The sequence below is a fragment of the Schistocerca serialis genome, chromosome 1 (genome assembly GCF_023864345.2).
Source record: "Schistocerca serialis cubense isolate TAMUIC-IGC-003099 chromosome 1, iqSchSeri2.2, whole genome shotgun sequence".
NCBI classification, from domain to species: domain Eukaryota; kingdom Metazoa; phylum Arthropoda; class Insecta; order Orthoptera; family Acrididae; genus Schistocerca; species Schistocerca serialis.
Genome location: NC_064638.1, coordinates 240,925,377 through 240,942,270, shown reverse-complemented (window position 1 = coordinate 240,942,270; position 16,894 = coordinate 240,925,377). Strand labels below are relative to the sequence as shown.

The window sequence follows — 16,894 nt, the reverse complement described above, 5'->3', positions numbered from 1 at the left end:
GATTAATTAAAAGCACCCCCTATTCTTTGAAGGTGAACAATATCGAAATTATTCAGTGACATTGTAGAAACAGTATGTCTTAGAATAGTGGCAGCCATGTCTTATGTCAAATTGACATACATCACAGGAGCTTTGGTAGCCTCTTGGATCCGCATAATTTTATTAGGACTGCTGGAGTTTGTCAGCGTCTCGTCAGAACCATCAATTAGAGCCAGTGTTTCGATATTAACTGTTGTCAAATCAAGTGTTTCTGGTGCTTCTTGACCCAGTACAACTGCAGTTTCTACCTGCGTTCCTTCTGTTCCAATATTTGATTCACTTGAATCAATTCTTTGAACGTGGTCTTCCTGTTCTTGTGAGTCAGTTGTTGCAATGTTTAACGTCGTTTCCAAATCTTCTCCAGCGTTGGCATTTTTTTTATTAAGTAACATGTAACAATTGAGCTGCCAATGCCCATTTTCATTGGAACACCGAACATGTCTTCATATAGTGACCGTCGTATTCCATCATGATAAGCCCTATTTTTCATTGTGTGTACAAATCTTAACCCTTCAGACAATTTTGCAGTTTTATTTGTTTCAAGTCACATTGATAACGTATATACAAAGTCCTGGTTTACTCTGTCGACAGTTTCATGGAACTGGCTATGCCTCGGCTTCCCATGGACGTCAGTTCACAATACACATTAACTTTGGATGGCTTGGTTGCAAAACTCTATACCATTATTGCAATGAAGGGTATTTGGGGCACCAAAGATGGTTAAAATATCCAAAAGGTGAAATGATGCTTCAACGGCTCTTTTCAAAATTAGTAGTCAATAAATAACAAATTTTGTCAAATGAGCGTGGTAGGTATATAATTATGAACTTCGAATTATCGTCTGGATTCGCCAGCACGTCGATTAAGTCAATTTGGCATCGGGAATTCATTTCAGTATGTACGACGTGTTTCACTACAACACCCCTTTACAAAGTATTTTTTTTTTCTGACATGGTATTACCTCAGACAAGTAACGTTTGATTCAACAGTCACGGTTTTACTTCCATAATCATCCGAGTTCGGCCACCATGACGTTTAGCAATGTGGATCTCCTGTATTATGTGAAAAAGTTCATCAAAACAAACGTAGTAACGAATTTCTTCTTTTACAAGAAACACTGATGCTGTGAGCTCACCTTCACCTCCGACGCTGAAAACATCATAACGCTTCTAACGATTGTGGTGAAAAGAGTTTTTATTGACAATGGTTTTTTAATTTTTCATTTCATTTAACGCAGCATTATATTACTCAATAGTTAGTTGTTGTCCTCCTTTTTATTCATAGATTCACTTAACATTTCATAAAATCCGTTACACGTAACATCAGTCATTCTGATTCAAAGCTGCACAAGAAACAACATCATTAAAACGAGTCGCGAAGATGACCAAACGTGAGAGCCTGACACAGACTGAAGCTACACAGCGGTGGGCGGACTGAGAACAATAAATTGCCAACAAAGAAACATGTCTCAACTTGCACCATGGAGGTGGTAATTTTCGATGTAGGTTTACCAGTTTGCATGTGAAGATCTTAAGAGTTACCAGCAACTCTTGGTAGAAGTTTGAAATCTATGCATACAGTGGTGACACCGCCAAACACCACACTTGTTAGGCCTTTAAACCGGCCGCGGTCCGTTAGTATACGTCGGACCCGCGTGTCGCCACTATCAGTGATTGCAGACCGAGCGCCGCCACACGGCAGGTCTAGTCTAGAGAGACTCCCTAGCACTCGCCCCAGTTGTACAGCCGACTTTGCTAGCGATGGTTCACTGTCTACATACGCTCTCATTTGCAGAGACGACAGTTTAGCATAGCCTTCAGCTACGTCATTTGCTACAACCTAGCAAGGCGCCATCTTCAGTCACTATAATTACTATCTTCAAGAATGTATCCTGAACAGATAATATTGCGAATCATGTACCGTCAAGAGCGACGTTCATCATTAATGGATTAAAGTTAAGTATCAAACTAATTACGTCCGCTTTCTGAATTATAATTCCATGTCATGTTCCAGACCTCACGTCAGTATAGTTATTCCCTCCTCACACCAGCCTGCGTGAGCTAAAACGCGTACATTTCTGCCAACGCAACACATACAATAAGAAATTTCAGAATGTTACCATACGGTGGTGGTGAATGTTAGGTTTTACTTGTAAATTCTAGAATTTACAATTATCTTACTTTTTCAATAACATATACACCCGGTATCGCCACAGAATGCGTGTATCTTTTAACGCTATTAATATTCTTTTACCTTCCTGAAACAGTTTCAACTGCATTCTTGCCCGACACTTTGCCAATGCGATCTGTAAGAGGAAGGTGTCAAATTCACGTGAGAATGTTTGTACTACCAGAGTTTGTCTCTAAGCCAGCGTCATGTGATAGTCTATGATCCCTTCTACATGGCCTATATAGGGTGAATTGTCTAAAAGCAGCATCGCAAATACTGCGGAAATGGAAAGAGCTATAGATGTGCAGTTTTACAGAAAGGGTTGGTAGTCAGGGGCTCGCATCATTAGACGATAAACAGGTTGTAATAATACTTAAAAATGTATTTTTTGTGGAACATACACGTTTTTAACGAACAAAAGCAGAGTTAATTAGAATGTCAGTTGTGTTTTTGTAGGATTCTCGTCCGAGTAGTTTACGAGATGTTATCGTAGTTTGGAAAGCTTCCTCACCGACACTTGCTTGTGCCATTCAGCCTGCGTAGTTGCTAGCTACGATATTGTTACGTTTGATTACAAAATGGTTCAAATGGCTCTCAGCACTATGGAACTTAACTGCTGTCGTTAGAACTTAGAACTACTTAAACCTAACTAACCTAAGGACATCACAAACATCCATGCCCGAGGCAGGATTCGAACCTGCGACCGTAGCGGTCGTGCGGTTCCAGATTGTAGCGCCTAGAACCGCTCGGCCATTCGGCCGGCATTTGTTTACAGTGTGCTTGTGTGTTCTTTCGGTGCTTTGCGACTTGCTAATTAGTTAGCGTGTAATAGTCTGAGCAGCTGGTCGTGAGTGGACTATAGGAATTAGCAATGCAGAAAAAGCCGACACGTTTGTGCTGTATGAAGAGGAAGAATACAGTTCGTTCTCGTGCGGTGTATGCGGCAAGATATCCCAATACACGTCAACCATGCCGGCAGTTATTTATCAACCTCTTCAACCAGTTATGTGAAAACGTGGACAATGGAAATGGAAATGAGCGTTTGGCATCATTGGCCGGGAGGCCCCTTACGGGTCAGATCCGGCCGCCTTGGTGCAGGTCTCATTACATTCGACGCCACACTGGGCGACCTGCGCGCCGGATGGGGATGAAATGATGAGGAAGACAACACCCAGTCCCTGACCGGAGAAAATCCCGACCCAATCGGGAATCGAACCCTGGCCCCTTAGGACGGCAGTCCGTCACGCTGACCATTCAGCTGTCGGGGCGGACACCTAGACAATGTAACGGAAGGAAACATATGACGACAGAAGAAGGGGAATCTGTGGTAGCTTAAATCGGCCGCGGTCCATTTAGTACATGTCGGACCCGCGTGTCGCCACTGTGTGATCGCAGACCGAGCGCCACCACAAGGCAGGTCTCGAGATACGGACTAGCACTCGCCCCAGTTGTACGACGACTTTGCTAGCGACTACACTGACGAAGCCTTTCTCTCATTTGCCGAGAGACAGAATAGCCTTCAGCTAAGTCCATGGCTACGACCTAGCAAGGCGCCATTAGCCTTACATAGTTTGATAGTTATCGTATGAAATGTGTCATCAAGAACAATGTATACAACAAGGATTAAAAGTTAAGTAATAGCAGCTACGTACTTTTCTTTATAACATTAATAAGTATCCTGTTTCAGACCTCTACCTAGCCTACTTGAGATTACGCGTGCCTTTCGGCTACTTCAGTGTGGCGTAGCTGTCTTGTTACGCCACAACAGAATCAATGTTGTTGCTGCTGCTGCAGTTGATCCGCACGGGAAAGTGGCATGAGCCAGGCAGTTGTCCTACGCATTCTCCATCGACATAGATTTCATCGGTATCACATCTCTCTCTATCAAGAGCTGCATTGAAACGATTATGAGAATCGTGTGAACTTCTGTACACGGGAATTAAAAGGAGGTACTCCAGATCATTATGTATCCTGTGTAGTGATGAAAACACATTTATCAATCATGGCCAGATAAACCGCCAAAACATACACTGTTCGTCTGTTGACCATCCCCGTTGGCTTCTTCAGGTGGAACGGAGATGTCTATGGAGTGAAAATGAGCGGTGTGGGATAGTGAACCATCAGCTCATAGACGGAACATTGAACGCACACAATTATCACAGCCTGCTAATAGACCATCTTCCATGGATGTTAGAAAACGTGCCTTTGCGGACTAGAAGGAACCTGCCCAACTATTAGTGCACGAAGTACTACAGCACGTATTCACGAATAGTTTCCAATTCGTTGGGCTGGACGCTGAGCACCTGTACCTCAGCTGGCCCATTCCCCAGATTTGACGCCTGTAGACTGTTTCTGCGGATGAAGCTGAAAGATGCTATCTAGAAGTGCATACCAACTTACCAACTACACTCGATGGTATGCAACGACGTATTACTGCAGCCTGCTCGAACACCTCCGCTGAAATGCTAGCAACAGTCGTACCATACCAGATTGAAAGTATGTATTGCCCTCTGCTGATCGTCATTTTGAATACAACCTGTGATGGATGGTTTTCTACTTACCGGTCAGAATTCAAATAACTAATGTATGCACTTGTGTTATTCTTTAGAGTGTGCTACGACAGGTATCGTTCAGGTGATGTTGTAGGAACTTTTCAAAATACGATAATTCGTAAACGACTTGCACTAGAATCCTGCAACAAACACCAATGACACTCTAATTTACCCTACTTTTACCTTCTTAGTGTCAATAGGCATTGTTACTTTTAAAAAGAGTGTGTTTTCACGAAAGGTACTCAGCCGTGGTGCTCGTTACTGGCGCTCCAGTCTCTTGGATGTGCATTGTCGATCCTTCGATGTTTCTTATCTTTGCTTGCCTTGTTGTTTTCCGCATTCGCGGGGCGAGGGGCAATTGACGTTTGCTCGAGCTACCTACTGAGACGCCGCGAGGTACGAGGTGGGAAGCAACCACGTATATGTGGAGTTGGTTGTACGCGGTCTGCCGGTTCAGGATGGAGGATATGTGTTGGCTACCTGCCTGTCTGCTCTCCTGATTCTCCGTGCCTTGCGACCGCCTAGCTTGGGTTGCTGCCTGGTGTATCCTACACGAGCCAAACCGGACGTCCAGCAGAAGTTAAGCAGCCTTGTGTTTCTTTTAAAGAATAGGAGCAAATGTATAAGACCTTTTGTAACCAATTTTGGTCGCCACTTAAGTGTAGCCTTAGCGTTTACACTGCCTTTAGGGAGAGCTAATTCTTTTAAATTTAAATAGTTGGGGTTCCCTGCCCTTTATAATCTTTTGGGGGTTTTATTTGAATTTTCTCTTTGGGGTTCCTTCCTTGTGCTTGGTTAGATGTTTACTTGTCTAGCGGGAAGTGACTCCTGGTTAAAACTCGGAGAAGGTTGTAACGCCGGAAATGCATATCCTCCTATTTCCATCTATTGTACTATTATTTTTTTCCTTGTTTTGTTACCTCAAGATATGACATTTCTGTCTCTTTATATATTGTAATTGTTGTACTGTTTGTATATATATATTTATGCACTTATGTCGATGTATAATTGGTTTGTTTCGTAAATATTATTTGTATTTTTACGCTGGGTCTTGCCTAGGGAAAACTGCTATCGAACGATTACATCGATGGGTCGTGTGAAGAATCAAAGTGTGTAGGATCTTTGGTAGTGTTAACTCTGCCGCGTGGAGCGCGGGCACAAAGAGTCTGGCTGGAGTAGCGAGTGGAGCAGGTGTGTTGTGTGACGCTCCCGCGAGTTGCCGCGCTTTCGGGGTTTGGCAGCATGTAGTTGCGCTCGACTCGCGATGATAGTTTCTGACATGGTGTCGCGGACGGGAAGCATTAGCTGGCGCACATCAAGAGCCCGTTTCGCCTGGTGACCGTGTCGAGAAGAAGGCGCGCCAACATCCAGCTTCTGCAACAGCGACGGCCGACAATGAGTGACTGTCGCCACCTCCTCGATCGACGGCTTCATACCTTCAATCAACCAACAAGGAAGACTAAAAGCACGTAAAGTTTCAGAACTGTATGGCAGACCTCAGCTTTTGAAATTGTTCCATTTGCCTCGCAAAATTACAGTAACTTAGCATGAACCTTTGTTGCTCATTGTCCCAATTGCATTGCCAAGCAGGGTCCCTTCCTTTTCCGAAATGAACCAGAGTGTCGTTGAAATTCAAACGCTAGCATAATTCCATTTCACTGCTTTAATTTCAAAGTTCAATTTAAGTATTCATAGCTGGCTACAATAGTTAGATTACACAAGCACAAATTAAGAGTGCGAGTTTTGTTACCGTATTTTAGCTTACCTGTGACTGCAGCTCAGCTTGGTACGTACTAAATTTTACTATTGTTAATTGTTCAGAATCGTTTAATTCAAGTTCAAAGTTCAATCTCTTCTTTCTAAATTGCGTAGATTCAAGTAGCTTTAGAAATGATTGTTGAGGTAGTCCAAGACTAACTGTATTTCGATGTGCTTCAGAAAGAAAGCTCACTATTAACTTCAGTCACTAAATTAACTTTCGATTTTCCGGTTTCATTAATTCTTTTGCTAAATTAAGTGTGGCGAAATTTATTACTTCTGACAAACTTTCAGTTTTCACACTACACGTGTCAACCTTCAGTTGCCACGCTTCTAGTGCTAATTATATGTGTAATAACCTTTCTTTTTTTAGTTATTATAGTAACTGTCCATAGGACTGGCGACCGTAATTTCCCCCAAATCTCAAATATCTAATTACCGCTAGTTGATTGTTAACGTAACGGCCGCACATTTACTTTCTTTATTAACTTTATCCCTACTTCAAAATTAATTTCCACCAGTTTCACTTGCATTTTTCCTTTCATTTAGATGTAACCCTTTCCTCCCTCTTTATCGACAGGTTAACTTCGGTGACGATTGCTTTTCCAAAATTCCCATTAGGTACACGCGGTTTCATTTTTCACTGTCATTAAGGTCGATAAGTGAGGGGGAGGTTACAAGGTATTTGATGTTACTGCCGCCTCCGGTATTCGTCTTTTCAATTAAGTGTTGCCATCGCTTCGAGCGACCTGGTGTCACTCCTCGTTAATTAATGCTGGTTTATGTGTACTTAATTTTGAATTGGCCATGTGAATTAATATTTTGGAGCGCAGTATAGCACTAAGGCAACCTCATTGTATACCACCTTGTGCCCCGGTCTAGTACCTTAATTTTCAGTGGCACGAGTTAGCTCCACTACCGATTTTAGTGATGTGTTCCCTTCCAAATCTTGTCTTGGTTAAGTTTGCGCCATGTGTCTGGGAACACAGAGATGAGCTTTAGTGTGACTTCAATGTTAGTCAGTTAATAGAATCTTCATTTTGGCTTGGCTTCCAATGAAGAGTTTGAGTGAAGCGTAGTGTGTTTGATTTGTTATTCATTTAATTGTTGTAAGTTTGTTTATTTAATGGGGAGCAAGACATTTAAAGACTGTTGGTATTAACTCCCCTAGTTGCTGGGTGTTGCTAATTCGTTCCAAATGGCCTACTACTTATTCAATGGCAAGGCTGTTCATTAGTTGGTTACTGTGAGTACAAATTCACGCAATTTATTTGTTGCCGAAATTGTTAAAGTGTCTGTCTCGTGATTCAATCACTAGCTACGTGTTTGAGCTAAATTGATATAAACCTTACATTGCCGTCGACAACTGTCCGGTTTGGATTCACCCACTGTCGCTACTGATTTTCAGTGGCGTTTCCAATTCGCAGAGTGGTCAATACTGACTGACTGCACAGCGAAAGTTTCTCTAATACCGTGAAATATTCTCCCTGGCGCTTGTTTATGCTGGAAGAGAATCATCGTTGCAACGCACGGCTGATGAGCTGTATTTATATAGCCGAAGCATCGTCCTCAGCAAGACATCCGCAACCCACTTCAATTTTTGTTTCTTATCTGCTCCAATCGTACTTTTCGCAAGTTCCTTTTCAGTAAACTGACTGTTTTGATCCCTGGCTTTCAGGATGTGACGCGAGAAAAGCGCGAGTTGTGGTTCGCATGAACTATGTTTTAAAAATCCATACTAGTTGGCATTGAGGTGGTCATTCCTTTGGACATGACTCATTGCGTTTCAGATCAGAAATTTTTCTGAGACCCTACATGAGGAGGATGTGACACTGAATGATATTGCCATTTTGAATACATGTGGATTATTATTTGAGAAAATATGACGGACAGAGGTGTATTGTGAGAAAATAGGATACAAGATTACGTCACTAGTAGACAAAAATTATTTCTATTTGCAATACGATATTCTGAAATGTATTGGTAAGTGTTCACAGTCCTTCGTAGCTGATGCCACTGACGCACGATAGTGCAGTAGCGCCTGTTGATCCTGGTGGCAAAAGACATTTCCATCAACACTATTCTTCCACCAGTAGTAGCGGAGGAGGCGCCTCATCACCAGATTATGCCACAGCGCTCTGAGATAAATCTCACCTCAAATGATGATGATGAGCGTTTGGCGTCATTGGCCGGGAGGCCCCTCGCGGGGCAGGTCCGGCCGCCATATCGCAGGTCTTATTACATTCGGCGCCACATTGGGCGACCTGCACGCCGGATGGGGATGAAATGATGATGAACACAACACAACACCCAGTCCCTGAGCGGAGAAAATCTCCGACCCAGCCGGGAATCGAACCCGGGCCCAGAGGACGGCAATCCGTCACGCTGACCACTCAGCTACTGGGGCGGACGCCTCAAATGTCTGGGAGTGATGGCATGTTACAAGGATGATTCATCTGTGGAAAGGCGACGTGAAGGTCGGTATCATCCTTAGTGGTATTCGAGACTGGGTTCGTTCCACTTTTTGGAAACATGGAAATTTGTGGTAAGATCTTATGAGACCAAACGGCTGAGGTCATCGGTCCCTAGGCTTACACACTACTTAATCAAGCGTAAACTAACTTACACTAAGGACAACACACACATCCATGCCGGAGGAAGGACTCGAACCTCAGACGGGGAGAGCAGCGCGAACCGTAACAGAACGCCCCTGACAGCGCGGCTGCACTTTTTGATTTGCATACACAACTACAAACACAATACCACTGTCCGAGCTCTTATCATAGCCATCCGTGCAATTGGATGGATAAAGAAGATTGGAATGACGTACATGTACACGTTTCTCATGCCTGATTATCTATAAACGTAGGTTACAACATGTAGTTTCCTACGAATGACTAGGTAAGCAGTAAGAATAGCACATCATCTCTACAATGTATCCAAGTAATCTTTTGATCTCTTATGTAAGTAAGTCGCTTAGTTCTTATTTTCTTTCTTACAGTACTCCTACGTGACACCTGTTACGTCACTGTTGGTAGTCAAGCCAAACGCTACGTCTGCAGTCAACCTCGATGGATCTGCTGCCCCAAGACTAGGTAATGATCACCCATTGATCTCTGGTGTTTGTAACGGAATAAATGCTATCCGATTTTTTCTAGTAATGTATAATTCCCTGTTACTCCTTTAGCCTACTTCGATCGTCACTATGTCTTAAACTTATTCAATGACTTACTTGAAACACTAATGTGAAAAGTCAAGCGTAATGTAGCATTCTTCTGTGAAACAATTGTGTGGAACGGTTAAACTGTCCATTGTCTTCGTTGTAATACACAGTGTGTCAATCATAGAAAAGGAATGTCTATGGAGTGTGGACAGAGTACGTACTGCGCGTGTCGCCAGTACGAAACCGGTATTGGCACGTGACTTGCGAACATCGTTGTTTGTCTGCATCAGGGGTCTCGAAACTACGGCCCGCGGGCCGAAAGCGGCCCGCGAGGGCTTGCAAGCCGGCCCTCGTTTGGGGGTGTCCGGCCCGCCAAATATTTGATGTGGTACCTATACTGCCAACAATTGAGTTTCGAGGCCTATCGCGACCAATACACCGCGACATTGTCGGAGCTCTTATCTTTACAAAGCGGAAGGTCATGGTTAAACTTGTGGCTATCCACAATAAACAGACAGACTCCGTGCGATAGTGGAAAAAAAAGAACGGTTAACAGACTAGTTTGGCGAAAACATTTTAAGTAAAAAAAATAGACGACACTTCGGCGACTAGCCTTAGTAATCAATCATTATGGAAGATGCTTCTTAAGTGAGGTTTCACTTTCTTTTGATTACGTTGTAAAATACACATAGCAAGTAAATCGTATAAAATATTTTTATTTAAAGGCAGTTTAAGGAAAATACAATACCTGGTGTACATAATGATATTGGATATTTTAGTTGTAACTGATGGATAAAAATAACTGTAATTAATTTATATCTTGAACACTCACAGTGTTAAAGTAGTCACGTAAAGAAATTTAACAAAATTTAACATCTTAGTGATAATTAGTGACTTTTGTGTAGCTGTAACTTTCCTTTCATAATTACCTCCAGTTGTGGATCAAGTTTACTGGTACAGATAATCATCAGTGACTTCAAATGCTCATCACTTAATTTTGATCTGTAAACACTTTTTGCATGTTCATTTTGGAGAAAGTTTTTTCACACAAATAAGTAGTGCCAAAAGCGAAAAAAAAAGCCACGGGCAGATTTATGTAAATTTGTAATGTGTGTGGATGGAAGACGCTTATAAAATTCCAGTAATGTTGACTTTGAATGTTTTTCTTGAAAAAAGTCTCTACATTGCAAATCAATAATTTCAAACTGAAGTTCTGCGGGTAACGCTTCTATATCGACGTCAAAGGGATTTTGAAATATCTTGATCTCGTTTAAATTTGCATCGATATATGAGAAACGTGATTCAAAACTAATTTTTAAAGCGCCCAAAGCTTCAACTGCGAAAGTTACAGGAAACGGAATCTCAGTTTGCTGACTGAATGTTTGGCATGTATTAAAATGCGTGATGCACACTCTGTTCAACTGAGATTGAAACAAAGCAATCTTTTGTCGAAAGGACTTAACACGCGTGTATCAATCAGGCAGAAGCTTGTTTTCACCTTGCAATTTTAAACTAAGGTCATTCACATGTTTAGTTAAGTCTGTATAAAATGCTAGCTCTCATAACCACTCACCGTTCCGTAACTCAGCCAGAGGGCGATTCCTTTCGTTCAAAAAAATTTCAGTTACTGTTCGGGGTTCAAAAAAACGGGTCAGAACCTTACCGCAGCTAAGCCAGCGCACTGCAGTATAATATGACAAGTCGCTTTCCTCAATATCTTCAAGAAACTCGCGGAACTGGCAATGACTGAGTGCATGGGACCTGATAAAATTAACAACTGAAATAACTGGCTTTAAAACTTCTGACATATCTAAATGTTTCCACACAAAACTGTTGGTGAATAATACAATGCACTACTAATGGTTTTGAGCCACCGTCATTTTCTGCGGCCTTAGAAAGGAGAGTAACAACACCTTTATTTTTCCCATATCTTTTTGCCACCATCAGTTGTAATACATTTTAATTTCTTCCACTGAAGATTGTTTTTCTGAACTGCCCTTTCAACTCCTTTAAAAATATCTTCGCCAGTGGTCGTCCCGTGAATATCAAGGAGCTCTTCATACACTTCATAATTTTTGTCAATCCCTCGAATAAATAGTAGTACTTGAGCAGTATCTGATACATCTGTTGACTCATCCACGGCCAAAGAGAACCAGTCTAAGTCTTGATTTTTGTCACGCAATTGTGCTGATATATTTTGTGCAATGTCATCTATTCTACGAGCCACAGTGTTTGCCGACAAACTTATGTTTTTAAATAAATTAACTCTTTCTGGTCACATTTCTTCTGCTGTTGCACTAATGCAATTCTTAATTAATTCACCGTCGGTAAATGACTTACACTGTTTCGCTACTAAATGAGCCACACGAAAACTAGCACGAGTTGCTGCATGTTGTTCAGCATTTACTTTCTTAAACAGCGACTGCTGGGTTTTTAGCTGGCGTTTCAGCGACTCATACATTTATAATCGTTCGCATCCTGCAAACTTTGAGTAATTCTGAGAGTGCTTAGTCTCATAATGAAGTTTTATATTATATTCTTTGAAGACTGATGCTTCATCGCAAATAATACACATTGGTTTGTTGCTTGACTCCACCACGAAATATTGACATCCCCACTGCTCTTTAAAAATTCTACATTCACTGTCAACCTTTCGTTTCTTTTCCATATTTGTGCAGAACTTCACAAAAGATTGTAACCTGAAAATAAAATTGTGCTATTTAATACTAATAAAACTGGGGATTAGTTTGCCTAAACAAAATGCAATGAATTTATTTTTAAGGTTACTAAATTAAATACTCACAATTACACTGTAGTTTCACTAAAAAATACAGTGAAAAAATACTCAAGTCGTGCTATACGTATTTCGATTTTCAGATTTTCATTGTCTCTACGAAATCAAACTTTTTTAAATAATAAATAATAAATAAATTTTTTTAACTTTTTTAAGTAATGGAACACTTAGTCGTCTCACCTACTAGTACAGCGCATAAAACACTAGAAAACTCGTGAGACATTCGCAGCATAGAAACAATCACGCAAAAGAACTATCAGATATATGCTCTGGCTCTGCTGCGCGCTACAAGACCACATAACCAAACTTATTGTTGCGCCGCTTGAAATAACAATGTGTTGATATTCTCTACCTCTGTTACGTCTTGCAGTAATAGTGTTGCTAACAATGATTTTGAGATTTCGTTAACTTTGCAGGACGCTTTCGTGAAGAATGTGCAGTGACATGCTTCTTTGTCGGTGAAATTCGCCAGAATACAATACGCCAGAATTTCGATCAGGTGCGTCCACCAATTAAAATTATGTAATTAAATAAAAAACGTAGTTCGTTTCAGTGCTAGCTATTCCCACAACCTTAGATTTTTGCGATTTCATCTTTCCTTTAGCCTTACATTATGATGATCATGGAGTGCTAGGTTGCTTTAATCCCACTAGGTAGATCTTGGCCCTTATGACTTCGTGGAGGAGTCAATGTGGCCTGCGGACTAAAACGTTTGGAGACGCCTGGTCTACATTTTGGAGTATAGCTGTTTTCACACATTATTAGTGACAATAATGATGAAAACAATTATTGTTGCTGCCGCGAACGGAAACCGAAGATACGTAAAAATAGGAAAAGTTACTTATCGTAAGTAACTGCCACAGACACCTAGTCAACGTAGTCATAACAGTAGAAGGCGCATTGTGTGTTATAAAACATCGAGACTAATTTATGTGACTGTGACAACATTTGTATGGCACAAGTACAAGATAATTTCGGAAATGTGGGTGTGCGCTACCAATCAATCCGTTGAATGTATAAAGATTTCGAACAGCTTTCACCTGCAGTTAATATTTATATCTTGATTGTACATATTTCCAAACCATTGGGCTCGTTTTTAAAGTAGTGAACGGTATGATATTACTAGTGCTTCTGAAGTGCAGAGTAAGTACTTGCGATAAATGTCATAGTTTTCTTGAGGATGAACGAAGATCAAACATATGGAACCGAGAAGTATAATGCTAAGAATTTCGTCACTAAGCAATTACAGAGTGTGATAAATCGCTAAACCGTTGCATTCCATAGCTCCACATTCAATATTTTTCGACACACCTTCTGTCTGACGTAGTAGGAAGCCATTTAGTGATGCCAACGTAGAATAATACGTGAGAACACGATAAAATGATGTCCAAAACATACAAATAGTATGGCTGTGAGCGGCAACTGAAGTGTGGCTCTTGTCGCCACGAAGAGAAACGCCCTCGCAAAGCTCTAAACCCAATAGAGATATCGAATGCAAATTATTATGATGCCTATAAAATGCATGTAGAAAATATGGGGTCCTTTAAGAACGGGAACTGTTTATTCTTGGGACGTAGATGAGGCGCTACGTACATGATCAGAGTGACTTAGGGCAATTGACAATGTTTCCAGGCCTTAAGGTCATTTATGCAGAAACTATGGAACACTTTCAAGCTACGTTTGTAAACCTATTGCTTTTTCTTTGCCATTTATTTTTCCGACTCTAACAACACGTTGCCTAAATCTCTGCTTGTGCTTAGCTTTGACGAGCATATGTGTATGTTTTAGTTATAGTTAGTACAGATTTTCTGTAATACTTTGTTGTACATCTGTACTAAGCACAATTTCTATGATTATACTTCATTTGTGATGCATCGTGAACACCTGACAGACAATAAATAAAGATCTAGAGCATTGAGGGGTACTCAAGTATACATTCACACTTGGCATTTCCCAATACTCTCTGACTGTCACCTCTCTACCCGCACTTATACCCTCGCCTTGTCTTCCATATCATTCATGTCCCCATTAACAGGTGTCGTGTAGTTGTCTTACAATACAATATCTTTCCTAGATACTAATGCATATGTACTCTACGTTTGGTTGAAATCCCTCCACATGTTCCGGAGTTATGCTATGTTGTCACCTATACTACCCTATTTCCACTAACCCCTTGGAATACTAGAGGTGTCCAAGTCACATAGCATTTTTTATACATAGTAAGTAAAATTCGCACTAAATCTCCTCCTTCCCCTCCACTCTGTCCATATCCTCCACCCTCTCTCTCTGTCCACCTCATCCACCTCCCAACTTCCCATCTATTTCCTCCCAAACCTTTCTCCGTCCATCTTCTCCTCCTCCTCTCTCCATCCATCCATCTCCTCCTCCCTCATCTCACTTTCTGACTCCTCTTCCTCCCATTGTTTATCCCCTCTTCTATCCATCTCCTCTTCCCTTTCTCTGTGCATTTCCTCCTCCCTCTTTTCACTGCCCATTACCTCCTCTCCCTTTCTCTCTCCATCTCCTTGTTAGCTCTCTGCGTCTGTCGACGTCCTCCCTTCTCTCTTCATGTTGTCTCCCCTATCCCAACAGGAAGGTGCTGATTCTTACCGCCACAGTAATTCTTTCCAGATAGTGAGTAATATGTATTCCAAATTTGGTTGAACTTGAGCCAGAGGAATATGAAGAGCTTTTTCCTGTGGTTTTACCAGCGTACGCAGATGTCTCATGTATTTAACATATTTCACGCTTATTTATACATATATCTCACCTGTGTCTGTATGGAAATTGCAATTTCGTTTCCACGCAGCCCAATTTATGACGTCATATCTCAAGAACTGAGAGCCTTGCTATGATATAATGTGCATGTACATCCAGTAGTATATCTACATACGGCATGTGATATTTGTTGCGAACAGAATTAGTAGTAACGAAATACTAAATTAAAAAGTTGTGCACGATTTTGCAGTTTTTCACACATCTCAATGTTCATGGCGTCATGCCTCCTCAATTACGTTTCATACAAAGATATATTTTTGTACGTACATTCAGCGGCATTAATGGATATTTTCTGCGAAATGTATTGCGAATGGAGTTAATAACAAAAAAATAATACATTTGAACCTCATGCATGATGCGGCAGTTTTTCAAGCATTTCAGTGTTCATTAAATCATATCTCCTGAGCCGTGTGTTGTACATTGATATAATTTTACTGGTCAATTCAGCGGTACAGGTAAATAGTGTATGCGAAGTATGTTCCGAACAGAGTTAGTGGTAAGGAAGTGGTAAATTAAAGGAAATACCTGATGCGGCAGTTTAACTGCATGAACAGCTAACTTTTTGCCTTCCATCTTTTGTTGGCGATTGTAAAGTTTGAAATTATGTGTCAAGTATGTTGTCAGTAATTAAGTTCTCTCAGTCTCAAATACTGGATGAATATAGCCTGACTATTTGCCCTTCTTGAGTTGCATTACTTTTTCACCCACACTCAACCTCTTTGATAGGAATGTGGTTTTTAACTCCAACTTCTTTCTGGACAATAAGATATTTCCACCAATTTTGGTGAGAATCGGTCAACTAGTTTAGGAGGAGATGTGGAACGTACAAACATAGATAACACATATTCGTACGTACACTCTAAGGCAAAAAAAAAGGGCGCACCACGAAGGAATTATCCGAATGTAGCTGAAATCGGTAGACACGTAGAGACAAACAAATGATTACATTTCCAGAAAAACTGTATGACTTATTGAAGAGAAAGAGTTTCACAAGCTGAGCAAGTCAATAACGCGTTAGCCCACCTCTGGCCTTTATAAAAGTAATTAATGGCTTGGAACTAATTAGTAGAGTTGTTGGATGTCCTCCTAAGGGATACAGTGCCACATTTTATTCGAACGTTAGAGAGTCAAAGTCGAGAACTGGTTGGAAGGCACTGCTCACAATTCCCCAAACGCTCTCAACTGAGGAGAAATCTAGCGATCTTGCTGGCCAAGGTACCGTTTGGTAAGTACGAAGGCAAGCAGTAGAAACTCTCGCCGTGTGTGGGCGGGCATTATCATACTGAAATGTAATCCCAGGACAGCTTCCCATGAAGGGCAACAAAACGAAGCGTAGAATATCGTCAACGTACCGCTGTGTTGTAAGGGAGGTGCGGATGACAATCAAAGCGGTCCTGCTATGAAAAGAAACGGCATCCCACACCACCACTCCCAGTCGACAGGCCGTACGGCGGGTAACATTCAGACTGGTATCCCCCCTCTGTCCGGAGTTTCTCCATACACGTTTTCGATCTGCAATCTCTTTGACCGGAGAAGAATCGTCTTTAGCCCCGATGACAAGGGAAGACGTGTCTGGAGACAACCCAAACAGTAGTGGGATACCAACCTCACTGTCGTCAGTTGTACGTCCCGACAGCTACG

General features: G+C 41.4%; 1 protein-coding gene across 1 annotated transcript in view; it reads left to right on the top strand.

Moving 5' to 3' along the window:
• The window catches only part of LOC126463248 (inter-alpha-trypsin inhibitor heavy chain H4-like), a 170,187-nt gene that overhangs the window by 121,806 nt on the left and 31,487 nt on the right, over window positions 1–16,894 (top strand). Inside the window, exon 11 of the mRNA XM_050096144.1 lies at window positions 9,520–9,613. Within this exon, the coding sequence (XP_049952101.1) occupies window positions 9,520–9,613 (94 nt within the window). The remainder of the gene's footprint in view (window positions 1–9,519; window positions 9,614–16,894) is intronic.